Source organism: Micromesistius poutassou (genome assembly GCF_964030765.1).
Source record: "Micromesistius poutassou genome assembly, chromosome: 9".
Classification (NCBI taxonomy): Eukaryota; Metazoa; Chordata; class Actinopteri; order Gadiformes; family Gadidae; genus Micromesistius; species Micromesistius poutassou.
In genome coordinates, this window is record NC_140279.1 from 8,397,528 (window position 1) to 8,414,825 (window position 17,298).

The 17,298-nt window shown below is 42.7% G+C and overlaps 2 protein-coding genes across 2 annotated transcripts; one reads left to right on the forward strand and one right to left on the reverse strand.

Moving 5' to 3' along the window:
• Positions 1 to 6,539: 6,539 nt before the first annotated feature.
• mettl13 (methyltransferase 13, eEF1A lysine and N-terminal methyltransferase) lies at positions 6,540 to 11,680 on the reverse strand. The gene is made up of 9 exons (XM_084472481.1): positions 11,382 to 11,680; positions 11,020 to 11,292; positions 10,332 to 10,797; positions 9,941 to 10,140; positions 9,040 to 9,229; positions 8,499 to 8,663; positions 7,773 to 7,985; positions 7,379 to 7,510; positions 6,540 to 7,191 (listed from the first exon to the last, which is right to left on the reverse strand). Exons 1-9 carry the CDS (start codon positions 11,532 to 11,534, stop codon positions 6,896 to 6,898), a joined length of 2,088 nt encoding a protein of 695 aa, XP_084328607.1. The 5' UTR covers positions 11,535 to 11,680; the 3' UTR covers positions 6,540 to 6,895.
• On the forward strand, positions 11,653 to 15,274 carry itpa (inosine triphosphatase (nucleoside triphosphate pyrophosphatase)). Its single transcript, XM_084472482.1, has 8 exons — positions 11,653 to 11,857; positions 12,063 to 12,120; positions 12,202 to 12,266; positions 14,006 to 14,079; positions 14,227 to 14,258; positions 14,362 to 14,474; positions 14,545 to 14,621; positions 14,820 to 15,274. The coding sequence occupies exons 1-8, from the start codon at positions 11,795 to 11,797 to the stop codon at positions 14,950 to 14,952; spliced, it is 615 nt and encodes a 204-aa protein (XP_084328608.1). The 5' UTR covers positions 11,653 to 11,794; the 3' UTR covers positions 14,953 to 15,274.
• Positions 15,275 to 17,298: the final 2,024 nt, after the last annotated feature.

The window sequence follows — 17,298 nt, forward strand, 5'->3', positions numbered from 1 at the left end:
CTGGTGTACAGTAGTCTGCACATTGGTTAGACAGTGCAAGGAAGAGCCTCCCGGTCGGCACCCGGCTTCTCTCGTCGAGACACACGGATGAATTGTGCATGACTGCTGCTGGTCCGGGAGAAAACAATGTACTATAATGTAGGTGGTATGTACCATAGCAAAAGCCTATGGATCAAATGTCCTTCTGATATTGTTAACAATTTAAAAAACAGTGACTAAGTTATATGTCTGCATACCAAGAGAGTCAGTTTGGGAGAATCTTGTTTAAACAAAAATACTTTCCCAAGGACTGAATGTGTGAGATCCTGTTCACACATTTAGTCTGACTTGCTCACCTTGTGGCCTCAGCGCACAGAGACTTAGATTCACTCATATAATGGCAGTGTGTGTGTGTGTGTGTGTATATATATATATACACACGCACAAACAGTGCCATTATATGAGTGAATCTATATATATATATGTGTGTGTGTGTGTGTGTGTGTGTGTGTGTGTGTGTGTGTGTGTGTGTGTGTGTGTGTGTGTGTGTGTGTATATGTGTGTTGTGTGCGTGTGTGTACATGTGAGTGCTTATATGTGCACTGTCTACATATCTTCCTGTTGGTGTCCGGGTGATCACGGAAAGTCATACATCACAGCTGCTACGTCTTCAAGACTAAAGACATAATGTCCTTTCTTCCTGCAGACGAATGGATCCTATAGCATGCCTGATATATATATTGCGTGCCTAATCTCACACACACACACACACAAACATATAGAGAGCGCAGGGGACAGTAGTAGATTGAGTGTATATAAGTTTTGTGTGTTGTCTGCTTTTCCTCAGGCAGGACGGTGGCCCCTTGGTTGGGGTAGGAAACAGGAATGCCGGTCTGCTCAGTGTTGGAGCAGAGATTAAAAACTCTGACCGGCTAATTACCACGGCGCGCTGTATGTTGATGGACTTTAGGGTGCACAGGCTTCTGGAAATGTTAAGCAACTCCTCGGGATGTCCAAATGTATGACTGGAGAAGGGAGGAGAGGGAGGTGGGGGGGGATAGGAAAGCAGGGCCAACAGGAGGGAGGATAGACAGCGGAGTTGATGGAAGTGAGAGGAGAGAGGGGATGGGATGGGGAGTAGGGGGAGGGGTGGGGGGGTGGAGGTGTAGTAGTAAGTGTGGGGGGGGGGGGGGGTGGGGGGCTGGTAGGTGGATGAGTGGGTGGCGGAGGGCTGTGTGGGTGGGGGCTGTAGAGTAGAAACAGCCATGTGGGAATTCTCTGGGCAGATCTTGGAAGCTGGTGTTTGGACAAAGCCTCCGATTTTCCAGCCAGGAATGTGAACAGTCCCAGGGAGACTGCCAACCGCAAAAAGAGAGAGAGAGGCAGGGAGAGAGAAGCAGAGAGAGAAAAAGAGAAAGAGAAAGAGAGAGAGAGAGAGAGAGAGAGAGAGAGAGAAGCCTTGGGTCCATAGTAGACAGAGAGATGAGAAAGAGATTAGGGGGAGAGTTTAAGAGAATAGTATAAATAAAATGCGGTCACAAATAAATCACAAAATTGTGTGTGTGTGTGTGTTGGGGGGGTGGGGGGGGTTGGGGAGATTCTTTGCGAGCACACATTTTGAAAATGCATGCATCTAATCTGATCTCATACAATAACATGAATAACTAAGAGAAGGATCCCACGTCATCCTGCCCTACGCCCCAGGTCCATTGCTCGGAGATGAGGAGCGGGGATTTGCTTGTGTTGAGTCTGTGCATCGTTCGTTTGGCCAGATGCGGCGAGTCAATGGAGTAACTGTGTTTGTTGATGGCCAGATACTTGTGTGTAGCGCAATGAGATGACAGTAAGCGGAAGCAGACACACTGAGTGTGTGGGTGTGTGTGTATGTGTGTGTGTACAATATGCATGCCTGGAGCTGTGTCTAGGAACACTGCGTGCTCTGATGCAGTGTTTATCTGAGATGGAGCGCCTGTCCCAGGAAGTGTATATTTTCCTTCACTATTTGCATGGCAGTTTGTGTACATCAGACTCTGTGTTCATATTACATACTGTATATAAGTTTGCTCACTGTGTGTGTGTGCGTGTGTGCGTGTGCGTGTGTGTGCATGTGTGTGCGTGTGTGCGTGCGTGCATGCGTGCGTGCGTGCATGCGTGCGTGCGTGTATGAGAGTGTGTGTGTATCTGAATTTCTCTGTGTGTTAATTTGGCTTGGGGCAGCTCCAGCTGTGACAGACTGAACCGCTCCGAATGCCTGAACTCCCAGAGGAGGAAGGCGAGAGGGGTAACAGAGAGGGGTGGGGGGTGTCAAGAGGAATGAATGGAGTGGACTGGAGGGGCTCAGTAGAAGGTGCTGTGAGTGCAGGAGCCTGGAGTATTTTTGTGGGATGGATAAAATAAGCAAGCAAGTAAAAGCAAACACAGTGGACTGTCGGGATGGGCAGACGGACCAGTTAACGTGGGGTAAAATGCAAAGGGCACCATTTGTATTGCTTAGTGTGTAGCCTTTGGTGACATTGCTGCTAAATGTTTCAGTTTTCCCTGATCGGTGTTACCCCAAAAGTAAGACTGATGTCATGTCAATCTGCTTGATTTTTCAATGTATGTATGTGTGTGTGTGTGTGTGTGTGTGTGTGTGTGTGTGTGTGTGTGTGTGTGTGTGTGTGTGTGTGTGTGTGTGGGTGTGTGATTATAATCCACACACACGCACAAAGTCTCACCTTTGGCCTCTTCGTTCAGCGACAGCGATGCTTTCGAAGACTATCAGTGTTGTGGTGTGTCTGCCTGTCTACACTTGCTGTGCAGACATTCTGCTCCTGTACAGCAGGCACAGACAGGCAGACAGATGGCAGCCCCGCAGACAGACGGCTCTTTCAACCAATCGTGGCAAGGTTCATAGAATACAGTGTTTAGAAGTCTTTGGTCGGTCCACTCCATATATTCAAGTGAGAAGAACGCACCCCCAACACTTGGCCATCCACCTAATGTCTTAACATTTGAATACTGCCCTCTGAGATGTTGGTATTAATAAAGCTATTATTTACTTGTGCTCTTTATATGGATACATTGATTCTTTTATTTTGTCAAGTCAAGCCATTAAAAATGTAAAAATAAATAAACCCATTTTGAGCTCTAGTTTTGCTATTTTCAAAGCCCTGTGTGCACCTCAAGAGCTAAACGTGAAATGTGAAACTAATGCAAGAGCGGAACCAGCAAGGCAGGGCCTCATCTTGGTGTCGCCGTACCAGAAAATACCTTCTGCTCTGAGGATAAACCAGCACCCCTTCCCTTTTTTGATGGAGTCATCCAGGGAACTTTTGCAGGGAAGATTTGAGGTGAGTAAGGGTCAGAGGTCAGAAATTATTACAAGTGGGAGTGGGATAATAACTCTGTTCTGCCTAGCTACAGCTTTTCTCTGCTGGTGAACGGACATTAAAATGGCCAATTCTGTGGAGAGATTATGATATGCATATGATAAATGCTAATTATATTGCCATGCTGGATTGTTTAATAATACCAGTCAACAGAAATTCAAGAGAGAGAGATATAAAAGGAAAGAATACTAAGTTGGTCCAAAAGGCCTAAATGTTATGTAGTTACTCTTAGCAGGAGGGTATCGAGTCATGCCAAAAATTAAAATGTCTGCATAAAAGCGCTGCCTGCTACATTGCCTCAACAGTCCACTTCATGGAGTCCGGTTATCCTATGAATCTATGAGGTCAATTGAGTCATATTAACTCAATTGAAATAATTCCAGCTTGTCTGTTTCCATGGAACACATTTGTGTCTTTGAAAATTGAAAATGTGGTGTGGTATGAAAAATCAAACCTGTAAAGAAACCCACTGAGTCATGCTGATCAAGGCCTTGTGATTGGTGTTGAATTAGGCGAGCATCAGGCTCTATTGTAGTGCAAACACGCAACACACACACACACACACACACACACACACACACACACACACACACACACACACACACACACGCGTGGTTGTCACACTTTCTGGTTTGTTTTCTTAACTATGATTTCAAAGGCATTGTAAGGGGCAGACAGACCTGTCTTAGAATATTAAACGTTGGCTAACTACCAAAAATCCAACAGTGTGTGACTGTCTGTGTGTGTACCTGGTTAAACAGTCTCGCTGTGTGTAGATGCAGAGATCAGCCTAGCCTGCCAGCCATGTGTCAGACAGGAAGAACTTCCGCTGGGCCAAAAGAAGCTGCTTTCGTGTCCTCCCCTCTGACCATCACTCCAGCACACCCTGAAGAGAGAGAGACAGGGAGGAGAGAGAGAGAGAGAGAGAGAGAGAGAGAGAGAGAGAGAGAGAGAGAGAGAGAGAGAGAGAGAGAGGGAGAGAGAGACATGAAGAAAACATGAAGAGCACAAGAAACAACAAGTCTAAGAATAATCACAGTTTTAAAATATGTTTTCCTGTGTCTTGAAAACCTCTTTCCATTAAACTATTAAACTATTAGTTGAGAAAGAGAGAGAGAGCGAGAGAGAGACAGAGACAGAGACAGAGAGAGAGAGAGAGAGAGAGAGAGAGTGTGTGGGTGGGGGGGGTAGTAATGTGTGGATTTTTAAGGAAGGGCACGCTTAATCCCCTTTTTTTAGTGTAGTAACGGAGGGAAAGGCATTGTGCAAGGGTATATCTCACGGCTGAACTCTGTGAGGCTACTGCAGGGCTGATGTCACTGGGCCTCCATGGAGAATGCATTAACAATGTGGAAGAACCATGAAGGAGGCAGCACCTGGTGGTGCTTTAGCCAGTCTTTCCATTCTCTCTCTCTCTGGTCCAGTGTCTAGCTCTCTCCTTCTCCCTTTCTCCCTCTTGCTGGCATGAAAGTCAAAAAGACAACATGGCCAAAGCTTTAAAACAAAGAACAACACATGTTTATGATGTGTGATTAACTTTAGCTCTCTTTCTCATCAAGTCACACACACATACACACAGATTGCGTAGTACTGGACAAGATGGTACCACCAGTCGCTCAAACTTAGGTCCCACAATCCAGGTTGTAACACAAACCCATGAGAACAATGACATGCCCCCCTGTCCGAGCTACCACACACTACCAAGCCAGAGCAGATATAGTGTAAGAAGGGACTGCGGTTCTGTCCAGTGGAAACAGACACAACGAGAATGCCAATCTGTTGCAGTGAGGTCGCAACGTTAGGCACAGCGTGTGTTCACAGCGTACACTCAACACACACAATCCAACACAACTCTGTCGTCTGTCTCATACTGTTCTTGTCATAATTCATGAGTTTATTATACACTGAACACAAAGGCAAACAGCGGTCATAACAGGCTGAACAGGTGTGAGTCGTAACGTTCATTAAGGGTGTGTTCCATGTCACGACCTCACAGCACCACTATGACGTAGGCCTACATATGGGATCCATGTTGGTGCTGTGGAAAGAAAGAGATGAAACATTAAACATGCGTTTTACACCAATATGAAAAGGTAACGTCACCATTTTGTGATTGAAAGTTAATAGGCACAAGTAAGATTCCCTTTTTGGATCCAGGGAGCGTGTCAGTGACTCACTTTTTGGCAGGTCTCATCAAAGTCTAAACATCTTGCCTTAACAATAGATAAACTGTGCGGAGTCAAAGAAGGTAAGCATTTGGCAGCAGGGCCAATAATAAACATAGTAAAACCACTGACTAAATGCATGTTAAGGCTGTGGCTGACCAGCATAAAGAATTTCTCAGATTAGCGAAGAACAGAAAAAAACGTCCATTTATTTTGGCAGCTTTTGGACGTAGAGAAAGTATTTTTTTGTTGGAAATTGTAATTGCGCGACTTATCTTGAGATGGAGATTTCTTGGAGATAGTGTGTGGAGAATGCCATATATCCTAGCCTTACTTACAACACATCAAGACAGTAATAGTTTTGAACATTAGTCATACATACACCTTCCTTCATTCTCACTAAGGACCACAGCCATTCTGATAAGGTAATTCGGTATAAGCCTACTGCCCCCTACTGGCACAACACTGTATGCTCAGTCCCTCTGGACCCCAGCGTTGTGGTGATACACTACGTTCCCCTGAACTCGAAAAATCTTAAATTAATCCTATAGAATTTTAAAAAAATCTAAATGTCTGTATTTGTAAGCTACATGGCATAACTCTAACCATGAAGGCACACTTTTGTTATATCATATAAAAACAATTATATTCGAATTTATTCATTGTATTATATAACAAATCAGGCTGCTGTAGCCTTCTTGTTGCTCTTAATTGGACTCCATTATTATGAACGTTATTTGTGTGGATACAAGGTAGAATCTATTCATATCAAGCACCTTGAAATATAGACTAATATAACCAAAATGGTTTCTAATTTGTATATCACAAACTTATAAAATATAGTTACATTTCACATATCTAAAATAACACTTAAATGACACTTAAAAAAAAGGGGGGAAAAAAACAGGAATATTCACAAATTGAAAACAATTTTGGCAGCGGTAATGCTAGCCAGAACAACCTACTGCTGTTGGAGGCGTCGTGCCATGAAAAAAAAAAAACACGTTTGGCGGTTGTGAAACTCTGACGACAATCACACACTTTATTTGCCACACAAGAAAATATATTATCAACTGAAAATGATTGGGATGCAAAGGAACAAATGTAGCTCCTGTGTAGCATTCCCACTGTGGTCAGCAGTAGAAGTGGTGTAAGAACAATTGGGATTCATCAACTGCTGTATAAGACACTGCAACCTTCTTTGGCAGACAAAGATTGACTCTTGAGTAGTTTGAACGTAATAACGTGTTCAAGTTATAAAGCAGCTAAAATCATTAGTTGTTAAAATGTAAAGAAGGTATGTAGGTTAGTAGAATCTGTAAAATAATATTTTTCAGATTCAATGCCAATACTGATTGTACATTGCTGAGACAACAATTTTTATGCAACTTTGAGGTCTTTTAACAAGTCGATGATATCTATATGAGGGCCTGAGGATCTTCCAGGCGTGTGGCTGCAGAGTGCAGCCTGCAGGCTCTTGGCTGCCTCGGCCGAGGGCAAAGGCGCGGGAGACGAGTTCTCCTTGGTCACCCCGTCGCCACGGCAGCAGAGCAGTACCTCGTTGACCTCCCCAGCGATCTTCCGGGAAAACATTAGGGAGAAAGTGCCGCGCAGCCGCTCCAGCACAGTCTTCCTCAAGACTGAGTCCCGACACACCAGATTCAGCATGAAGACGCCTGGTAGAGATAGAGACACACCGGTGAAGGGGGAAATACCAAACACAGGTCAGTCATGTATGAAAACGCTAATGTTTAAAAGAGTGGTGGTGAGTCAAATATGGGATATTTTTATGTTGAATTCCTTTTTATATATTATATATTCCTTTTTATATATTAGGTATAACAATGAGAAGTGTTACCATACCTTTTGGGGTTAGCAGGTTACGAACTTTCTCCATGAAAGATGTTTCTACAAAGGCACTAGGGGGACAGCTCATACCCACAGTAGAGTCTTTGCTGTCCACATCAAACATGATAACATCAAATAAACAACCACCTGAGGAAGAAAAATACATAAAAGGGTAGGACCCATGTAATGTTCACATGTCCATGCAAAGCAAATAAAATCCAGTGTAAATGTGTAATGAGGAAGCTACGGTCTCTAGCTCGAAATGTTGCACTGTTGCACCCTACCCTAAACTATTGATTTAATATACAAATACAACATATACTTATAATATATATGGAACAGCATACATTATTGCCATTGTTAGGCCCTTGTATAAATCTTTTATCCTTTACTCCTCATTAAGACCCACCTTCCTTCTCTAGGGCGTTGATGCGCTCTAGGCCGTCCCCCAGGGTCACCGTCAGCCGGTCGTCGGAGCGGAAACCAAAGTAGCCCTTGGCCAGTTCCAGCACCGCAGGGTCCAGCTCCACCACCTCCACTGTGACCCCCGGCACAAAGTCCCGCAGGAACTGAGCCAAGGCCCCACCTCCTAGCCCCACCATTAGCACTGAGACAGGACAGTCTGTGGGGGGGGGGGGAAAGAGAAAGAGAGAGAGAGAGAGAGATGGGAGGTCACAGCAATGCAAGGATTATAGGAAAAAAATATTATGGGTTTCTTCTGTCTTGCTTCAATTAATTTAAATTCTGGTGGGTACTTTTGTCTTTGCGTTCGCAAAAATGTGTTCTTGAGGCCTGTACTGGATTAGGGAAAAGGGCTTTGATGCACTCTTTCCCGTCGACTGGAAACACTTATGAAAGTGTTTGAATTCAAAACAGGATTTGAAACTAATTCTTAAACTTCAGTCTTTAAACTGGCTGTAGTTTTTATTGAGGTGAGATACTCTTTTGTATTTTTGTTTTTAGTTTGTCATTTTGTAACTTTTATGCAAGGAAATGTTGCTGCCTAACTGGGCAAGGACATTTTTGAAAAAAAACCTGTATCTCAATGTGCCTTCCTGGATAAATACAAAAATGTGTGAGTTCAACTTAAGAAATGTTGACACACACAGACACACGGACACACAGACACACACACCTTTGTTTTGTTGTGCTCCCACACCCAGCATGGTGAGGCCAGCGATCATGACCTCATGGTGAGCACAGCACAGGAAGCCACTGTCCACGTGGAGGGAGCCTGTGGAGGCTGCTGGAGGAGCAGTCTGGTTCACCTTCTTCTTGCTCTTCTTTCTCTGATCCGATGCTGAAAGACACATGGATCACATTTTCTCATAGATAAGGCTCGAAGGTGAATGTACATGAAATACTTCAAAGATCTGTCAAAAGGCAGATCTAGCGTATGTTTTTTTCATATTTATTAGCCATTAACCATTGAGAGACAAAAAAATGATACAATCTACATAAAATATATATAGAAATGTAAGAATTAATATATAATTAATTAATATATATTCAAATTATGAATTGGAAACTTGAATGAAAGGTCAAAAATAGATACCTTCAAGGGTCATGTCATTCTGTTCTGCATGCATTATATGGTGGGTATTGTTTTGATAGTATTGATATATTGCCATAGAGATCATAAGGTACAGCTTCCTGAACCAGAGAAGAGAACTGACCGGCCTTGGCGGAGATGAGGCGTGCCTCTGATTGGACGAGGCCTGCATTGGAAAGGAACACCAGTCTGCGGTACAGCTGTCCATCCTCCCCCCTCACGTCCTCCACACAGTAGTCCCCGCTCAGCTCACTGGCGCCCCGGCTGATCACTTCTCTCCAGCCGAGCTCCCCACCCACTGACAGAAAGGGTACCTGCATGCAGGCAGAGAGGAGCACACCAATCAGAAGGCGAGCATCTGGCACAAAACCTCATTTGTGCCTCATGTCAAAATTCAAGTCATGCTGTATGGATTTTGATTATTATTTATCTTAATGAAACATTAAGGTAAGAAAAGAGTGTTGTTTGTTCGAAAAACCATAGCAATCTGTCAGCTTTAAGTGTTTCAAATGTGTGTTGCAAATGCAAAATGAGATATCTGGGGCGGCATTTTAGGTTGTTTAGTTTAAAAATCTTGCTAGCTTCTCCTCTGGCTCTTCAAACTCTCAAATCTTACCTTCAGCAACTTTACGGTAGCCTTGTGAAGTCATCCTAATATGCATGTTTGAGTTACTAAATGATGATCACTCTGGCCCTGGCTGTGCAGCAATTGATTTGAAAATATGTCTGTGGCCTCACATTGCTCATCCAGAGTGATCAGAGTGAAGCGCGTACTCTCTTCGCAAATCAGACTGGATGTAAAGCGTAAAACATTTGAATCTGAGAAAAGCTCATAATTCATATTTTTACGTTGTTATTTGGTCAATTTCAGATAAAAACGATGATGTTTGTTTCTATTTCCTTAGGCACCACCGTTGTTCTTTGATTTCGCAGATTGAGGCGCTCCAATAAGGCCATCCTTGTTCATCATGAAATTAAACTACATCCCCAGAGTGCTGATTGGTGATTTCTGTGTAACTTGTTACCTGCTGGTTTTCTGGCATGCCGGGGGGAGCTAGTTCCATCACCATCTGGGAGAGCTCTGCCTGCACAGCCTGCATGTCAGTGTAAAGCTGGTCCCTGTGCATCGCCACAATAACCAGCCGCTTGAAGTTGGCGCTAGCAGCGAGCTGGCTCCGGCCCTCACTGGATCCATACTGCCAGTCAGACTCTTTACCTTGTGGCACTGGGAATAACCAAAGAGAAACTCTGATTTCACAACAATGCGATGTGACCCCACTCAGATGTCAATACTGAGAACAGTATACCAGGGACAATGCATGTATGAAGAATATATTTATTATCCCCTGGAAATGACAATTATCTTTGAAGAGCCAAAACACCCAAATCAAGTAAAGGTTTACCAAACATGCTCACCAATAAAGACCCCAAAGTAGTTTCCTCTGGGGACCCTGGCGTTCTGAGCGCAGTCCTGGACCGTGAGCGTGTACCTGGGCAGACCCGTCTTGACGTGACACAGGGTGAGCGAGGGGTTGGAGGAGGCATCCGTGCGAGTGCGTAGCCGTTTCCTCAGCACAGAGTAAGACTGCAGCTCCCTGATGGCCGACAGGAGCTCCACCACGCCTGCAAGGCGGTTGGGCCTGCCGTCCTCCCCGAGACACATTTCCAGTATGGGCACGGGCATGGGCTGGCGGAACTTGGTGCAGACCAAGATGAAGACGGGGAGTGCGAAGGAGTCCTCGCTGCTCTCCGCCTCCTGCAGGCAGTGGAACCTCACCGCCCAGCCCAGTGACACAAAGTGCTCCACGGCCAGCTTCACCACACTCTCTTGGGATAATGTCACACAGACGTAGCGCCCCCCGACACACAGCACACGCGCCACCTGCACACAAGTTAGATATGAAGGCATGGGACTGGCTCTTCAAGAGGTTTATGTTGTGCCTTCAAAAGTATGCAGATTTTAACCATTTTACTTACATTTTACTTTCTAGTAGACTAGATAGATTATCTCTAATTAATCTCTAAGTACATTTCCAATGCCATTATATTATCTGTACCTTAATATGAATAGTTTTTTTTTTCTTGTGTATGTTAATTTTCCAACCTCAGCTAGCATCCTCCTTGCCAATGCTCCATCCTCTTCAGATGCCATGGCATCCAGAGTGCCCTTGTCCAAACAGGCATGGTAACTGGCATCCTCATAGTGTGTCTGTGTTGCATCCACTTGCTGGAAAGTGAGATTAGGGCGGCGCTCTGCATTCCTCTGGTTCATATGTGTCACCACTGTTTCGCTTATGTCAATATTGGTCAGCGTTTTGTAACCAACATCATACATCTGTTCACTCAGCTCAGAGTTACCACAACCTACGACCAACACCTGTCAAAAAATGTTTACACTCGTCAATGTATGATTGATTTAGTGGCATATCTGTTTTGAAATGAAAGTATGTGAAAGAGACTATTTACCTTATCTTGGAGTTTTATATATTTATGCAACACGCCACACAATTTGTTGTAGTCTCCATACCACTCGAAAGACTTTTCGCCACGCTTCTTGAAGAACCGCTCCCAGTACTCCGCAGAGCTGAACTCCTCAGCAGAACGAGGTAATAGACTCATGGCGTTTCAATAGACACCTTATAATGACTTCTTTAAGCGTTCTTCAACACATGGAAGAAAGCTGTCATGCATCAAGCCGGACCATATTTCTGGGTGCACTGCTTTCTCATTGGATGATTTTCCAGCGGAAGAGTACAGAAAAAACCGTTGATTGGTTCATATTTTTATTTTGGTGAAACAATTGATGTTATTGGCTGCCTGTGGACGGTGGCCTGTCGGAAATGTGATCCGGCTCGACTCTGGGAAACTACGAATTCGGCATGGCTGTACCCGCTGGTAGATCAGTGGTTTTTGTCACTGGAAATGCCAAAAAACTTGAGGAGGTACGACTCTTTCGTGGTTCTATCTGATACACAATGAAACCAATGAAAACATGCATACCGTTGATGTGTTTGATATGTTGTTGATGTTTTCAGAAACTAGCCTGATGCTTCGCCTGCCAAATACAGTACAGTGTATACTGTTAGCCTATACTCTAACCAATGCAATTAAATCGACGAGGACTATGCTTAATCATTTGGGTTGCAGGTCATTCAGATCCTGGGTGACAGGTTTCCATACAAATTAATTTCCCGGAAGATTGACTGTGAGTAATATGAAAAGAGCTATTTAATACTGTGCATTGATTTAAAAGCATACATTTCACATTAGTTTTTACTATTTCCAGTGCCTGAATACCAAGGAGAGCCAGACGAGATTTCTATACAGAAGTGTAAGGAGGCCGCACGTCAGGTTTGATTACTTCCATACTTGTTACTGGTTATTCAATGATAATTGTCCATTTTCATATAAAGTATTGAATGGTAATAGAGCGTAACAGTGTGGTTCCGGAAGTAAAAATCCCATTCATTTTCTCCATTGAAGTTTTGATTAAAAGCCATAATGTCGTCATCATCCAAAGTATACTCATATTGTGAATCGATGGCATATGCTCCTGTAGAAGCCACAAGTTAGGACCATAGGGGGCGCTACAGCAATAAATTGAAAACTTTAATGAAAGTTTATTCGCCCATCACCAGATCCAAGCTGAGGCTATTCCAGCATTTTCTTCCGTATGCAAACCAAAAAGGTCTTAATTGTCTGCTTCAGGGTCTTAATGGTCTGTGTTAGGCTTGGCCCCTGTAGAGTTCTGCTTGCAGCTTTAATTAGGTGCCAAGCACAAAGTGCGAGGCAACCTATTGTAATTGTTAGTTTTATTATTATTTATATTTCGCCGCGTTTGCATTACACAGCCTAAACCGCTTGCACGCTTTTTATGAAACTTACTAGACCTGTAGAGGTTGACCCAAGATTAGCAGACAGCAAATATTACACTGATTGGCCCAAAGGTGACGCTATACCAACTGTCCAAAAATGCAAACTTTGCACAAGCATCTCGTAACTGGTTTGACCTACACACATGAAACTTTGTTCACACATGCATATCCTCATAATGAACAAATATGCCGCAAGAACCTATGACTTCCGGATTTACAGATTTTTACAGATTTGCCGCCATTTTGAATTTAGTTAAAAACATTAAATTCCCTAAGGATCCCTGGTTTTTTTACTTTGACAAAAATCCTTTAGCCCATTATCATCTGTGGACCATTATCTTCAATCTGACCTAAATATTAGTCTGTACACTAAAGTTTAAACCACCCATGAGCCATTGACTTCTAAAAGGGGCATGGTTTAAACCGCGAAAATAATTAAATGCTCATATCAACATCAAGTTGGACTCCTATGATGTTGACTCCAATACAAAAGTTGTTCAGAATCAAATTCTGAATAAGTTAAAGTGGACATATTTTCAAATAGGGCATGGCATCGAAATGGGCGTGGCCTGTCACTAAAATCACCACAGTTCATAGACGCAATGTTTGATTTAAGATGCCATTTTTGGCATTTCAGGGTTCTATTTTAATTAACTCCTCCTACAGGTTTTATCAGATCTGCTTCAAATTTGGTCAGTACAGTCAAAAAATGTTTCTGAATCAACTGTTCTATTTGTGACTGTACGTTGAAGGGCGTGTCCGTGGCGTGCCGTCAAAGTTGGCCATTTTGAATTGTGTGGTCTTGTATTTGAATGAACAAACTTATCAGATCTGCTTCAAAACTGGACAGTACACTTGAATTATGTTGCTGAATGAACGCCGTGCTTTTTGTGACTGTACGTTGAAGGGCGTGTCCGTGGCGTGCCGTCAAAGTTGGTCATTTTTGGTTAGGTTATAGGTTAGGTTAGGTTATACTTAATGGTTAGGGTTAGGTTTATGGTCTGCGTCACGGTCTTAATGGTTAGGTTAGGGTTAGGTTAGGTGATTAAGTCTATGGTCTTAATGGTTAGGGTTAGGTTTGATGGTTTATTGGTCGGTAGGGTTAGGGTTAGGTTTGATGGTTTATTGGTCGGCCTATGCTTGGCACCATAAAATGCTGCTTGCAGCTTTAATTATTAATTGTGATTCTATTGCTGGCTGTCAATTTTGTTTAAGGTTGATGGACCTGTGATCGTAGAAGATACCTGTCTCTGCTTCAGGGCACTGGAAGGGCTGCCTGGTCCCTACATGTAAGTATGGCATAAATACCGGCCATAACACACAAGTTTGAAAATGACCAAATAATATTTGCTGCGGTAGCATGAAGTGACCCACCAGTGAATTAGTATCACATGGTTATGAATGAATGGAAATCCAATATTCTCTCTTTTTGTTAGAAAATGGTTTCTGGACAAACTTAAACCGGAAGGTAAGAAACAAAATTGGCCAGCTTTCTATATGGCGCCACATAAATAATGCTGAATGTGCGCGGATTAAGTAATTTCAATGTCTTTTCGTTTTGTATGTCCAAGGCTTGTATAAACTCCTGGCCGGATTTGAGGATAAATCAGCATGGGCACTCTGCACTTTTGCTTTCTCTGCTGGGAAGGAGGAACCAGTTCAGCTCTTCATGGGGACAACAGAGGTCTGTCAATGTTTATGGCAATGTTTCATCTTACTTTGTTTTATCGTGTCGACTAATGTATCTTTTATAGGGTCGTATTGTGGAACCCAGAGGACCGAGAGACTTTGGGTGGGACCCCTGCTTCCAACCAGAGGGATACGAGAAAACGTGAGTGAGAATTGTTTGTTTGTTTGGGGAAACTGCTTTTCAGTATAATGCCACAAGGGGGAGCTGCAACTCAACACTTATTTGTTCGGTGTTTTGAACAAGATTTCTTTCTCCCTATTCTATAAAAAGCCTGTATTGTTATTGTAATGCATTGGGTGAAAAGGGGTTATGACATAGTAACACATAATTTTTTCACAGCTATGCCGAGCTTCCGAAAGAGGTGAAGAACACAATTTCTCACCGCTACCGGGCTTTAGTCGCCATGTCAAAGCACTTCTCTCAGCTGGAAGACAACACGGCAGAGTGCAAAAAGATAAAGCTGGAAGATTAACTAGTACTTTTCTCATATAATCGACACACCTTACCCTCTGGAGTCACTTATTACTCAAATTTTTCTATTTTGAATGTATCATGTCATGATAGAATTTTTATGAACTGGGAATGGTGCCAGATTTTGGGTAAAAATCTGCCCCTAATTTGCATGTTCTCTCAAATGCTTCAATTTTGGTGTTACTAATTGTGATTTCTTATATATCATTGGTCAGTTTAAGTTAAAATGTCCTCTCAGTGATTTTAAACTGTAAGGGACTCATGTAAAAAAATACCCCAGGGAATAATGTGCAAAAGAAGAAGAATAAAGGAAGTCAAGTCTTGTTTCATCATTTTAAAGTCTTGCTACCAGACACTTCTAAAGAAAGGGCTGGGAGGAGATCATGAATATAGCAAGTGCTGCAGGGGCCTGATGGGAGGAGGAGGAGGAGGAGGAGGCAGAATTATTCCAGACAAGTTGTGTGGGGGTGGGGAGGGGTTGTTTAGGACAGTTGTAAAAGGGTGCTTATTATAATCATGGACCCTGAAGCTTGGAGTCTTTAGACAGGATCAGGAACCCTGAGCCTATTAAGGGAGACCACAGGGTTAATTGATGGATGCTGCTGTGAGAGTGAGCATTCATACACACAGCACATGCTGCGATTATATATTGCACACATTGGTATCAGAAACACCATTAACCTTGTTGATAAGAGAAGAAATGTGACTTGTTTAACATGAGCCGGGTAAGGAGCGCGAGGATTACATTACATTCCCTTGTGTTACTTTATTTTGCAATAATGTCAATTTTTTATAGAAGGCTGGTTTGTATCGCCAAAGACACTGGTTATTCCTATGAGACCAAGTTAGTTTTCTCTCATGGTGGTTCAGGAGACAGGCTGTCACAAACAAGTAACAGCTACTGGAAAAGCACAGGAAACATGTCATCAAGAAAGAATGTTCAATGTTCTTTGGTCTGGCTGGTTGTAGAACAATGCATTGACTTTCAATTCATCTGAATGTCAAGACTTGTCCCCTGAAACTCTTGTCTACAAGTTTGCAGAAAATATTGAAGGGCTCCATTTCCATCAATGGCTATAAGGTGAATTGAAGGGGATTTTGGCATGAAATATTCAATTTAATGTGATGGTTGAGATTCAAATATAATCAACATGCAGCATAAAATGTAGCATTTAAACGAATTTACATTAAGATACAGATCAAATTGAGAATGTTTGTAAATGTATACCATCAGAAGACTTTGTGTGTTAAAGGGGTGATATGCCAGTGTGTGTGAGTGTCATTAGCCATTACAAGCCGTTTGAAAATCCGCCTCTTTGGTGGCATGATATCACCCCTTTAAGAATGTTGGTGTGTTGCGTTTGATCGGAAGAATTATGGTGTGCAACCAGAACTTAGAAGAAAGCTCCATTATCAACATTATCGGGAGACGGCTAGTCTTTGAGGAGACACTTTATACCTGTGTTTTCATTATAAACACATACCTAAGTTTACCTGATGTAAAAATATGACTACGTTCTTGTGACCTGTAGTGGAATACTTGGCTGGTTGGCTGGCTGGTATTTCCCCATAAAAAGCAGCCCTAAATTGCCCTGGTCCAAAACGGCTTCTACGTCAGGTGACACTATCCATATTTATGGAGAAATATTTTAACTTAATATTACAAAGAAGCCATGAATAAATGACCCATCACGCTATTTTTCTTAAACTTTTCCATAATTGCATTTCATTCAAAACGGATTACCCAGTAATGCTTCTTCAAGGTTCAATTTGAGGAACGAATTGACCATGCAGTCATCCACTTTAATAATGGAAAACCTCTAACCCAATCCATATTCCTGCTGGGAAATGTCCTATAAATTAATATTTTTCAGGTCCCAGTAGAGACATATGATATGGGTTAACACATGTTGAGGAGATGCAAAATACATCAAATTGGTATGAATATAGGAATATGAATATTGGAAAATATATTTTTGGAGAATAAAAATATAGCTTGTGTTGTTTAAAGGTCACATATTATAGGCCTTCCACCAGGGGCCTCTACGGATTCATAGGTTACTCCTGACCAACCTTTACAAAAGGAAAGGAGATATTTGTAGGCCTACCCCATAATCTTTTACGGCGGCAATATTTAAAGCAACAGGCCACCGACGCATGAGACGCGATAAAGCAGAAGAGAAGAGAAGAAAATAAAATGCCCACTTCACATATAAGAAAGACTACTGGGGGCAGTTCATTTCAAAATCAACATAAGTTTCGCCTCTTTCTTTCACATGTGAAATGGGATTTAAGTGGTCTAAAATATTCCCGTTGGCCAAGTCCGACCTTCTCACTGTTGGCGAGA

Coding starts and splice junctions, on each gene's coding strand:
- mettl13 (XM_084472481.1), bottom strand. CDS start 11,534: ATGAGTCTATTACCTCGTTCTGCTGAGGAGTTCAGCTCTGCGGAGTAC. Junction 11,293..11,381: donor ATATAAAACTCCAAGATAAG/GTAAATAGTCTC, acceptor ATTTTTTGACAG/GTGTTGGTCGTAGGTTGTGG. Junction 8,664..9,039: donor CCTCATCTCCGCCAAGGCCG/GTCAGTTCTCTT, acceptor TGTGTCTTTCAG/CATCGGATCAGAGAAAGAAG.
- itpa (XM_084472482.1), top strand. CDS start 11,795: ATGGCTGTACCCGCTGGTAGATCAGTGGTTTTTGTCACTGGAAATGCC. Junction 12,267..14,005: donor GTAAGGAGGCCGCACGTCAG/GTTTGATTACTT, acceptor ATTTTGTTTAAG/GTTGATGGACCTGTGATCGT. Junction 14,080..14,226: donor GGGCTGCCTGGTCCCTACAT/GTAAGTATGGCA, acceptor TCTTTTTGTTAG/AAAATGGTTTCTGGACAAAC.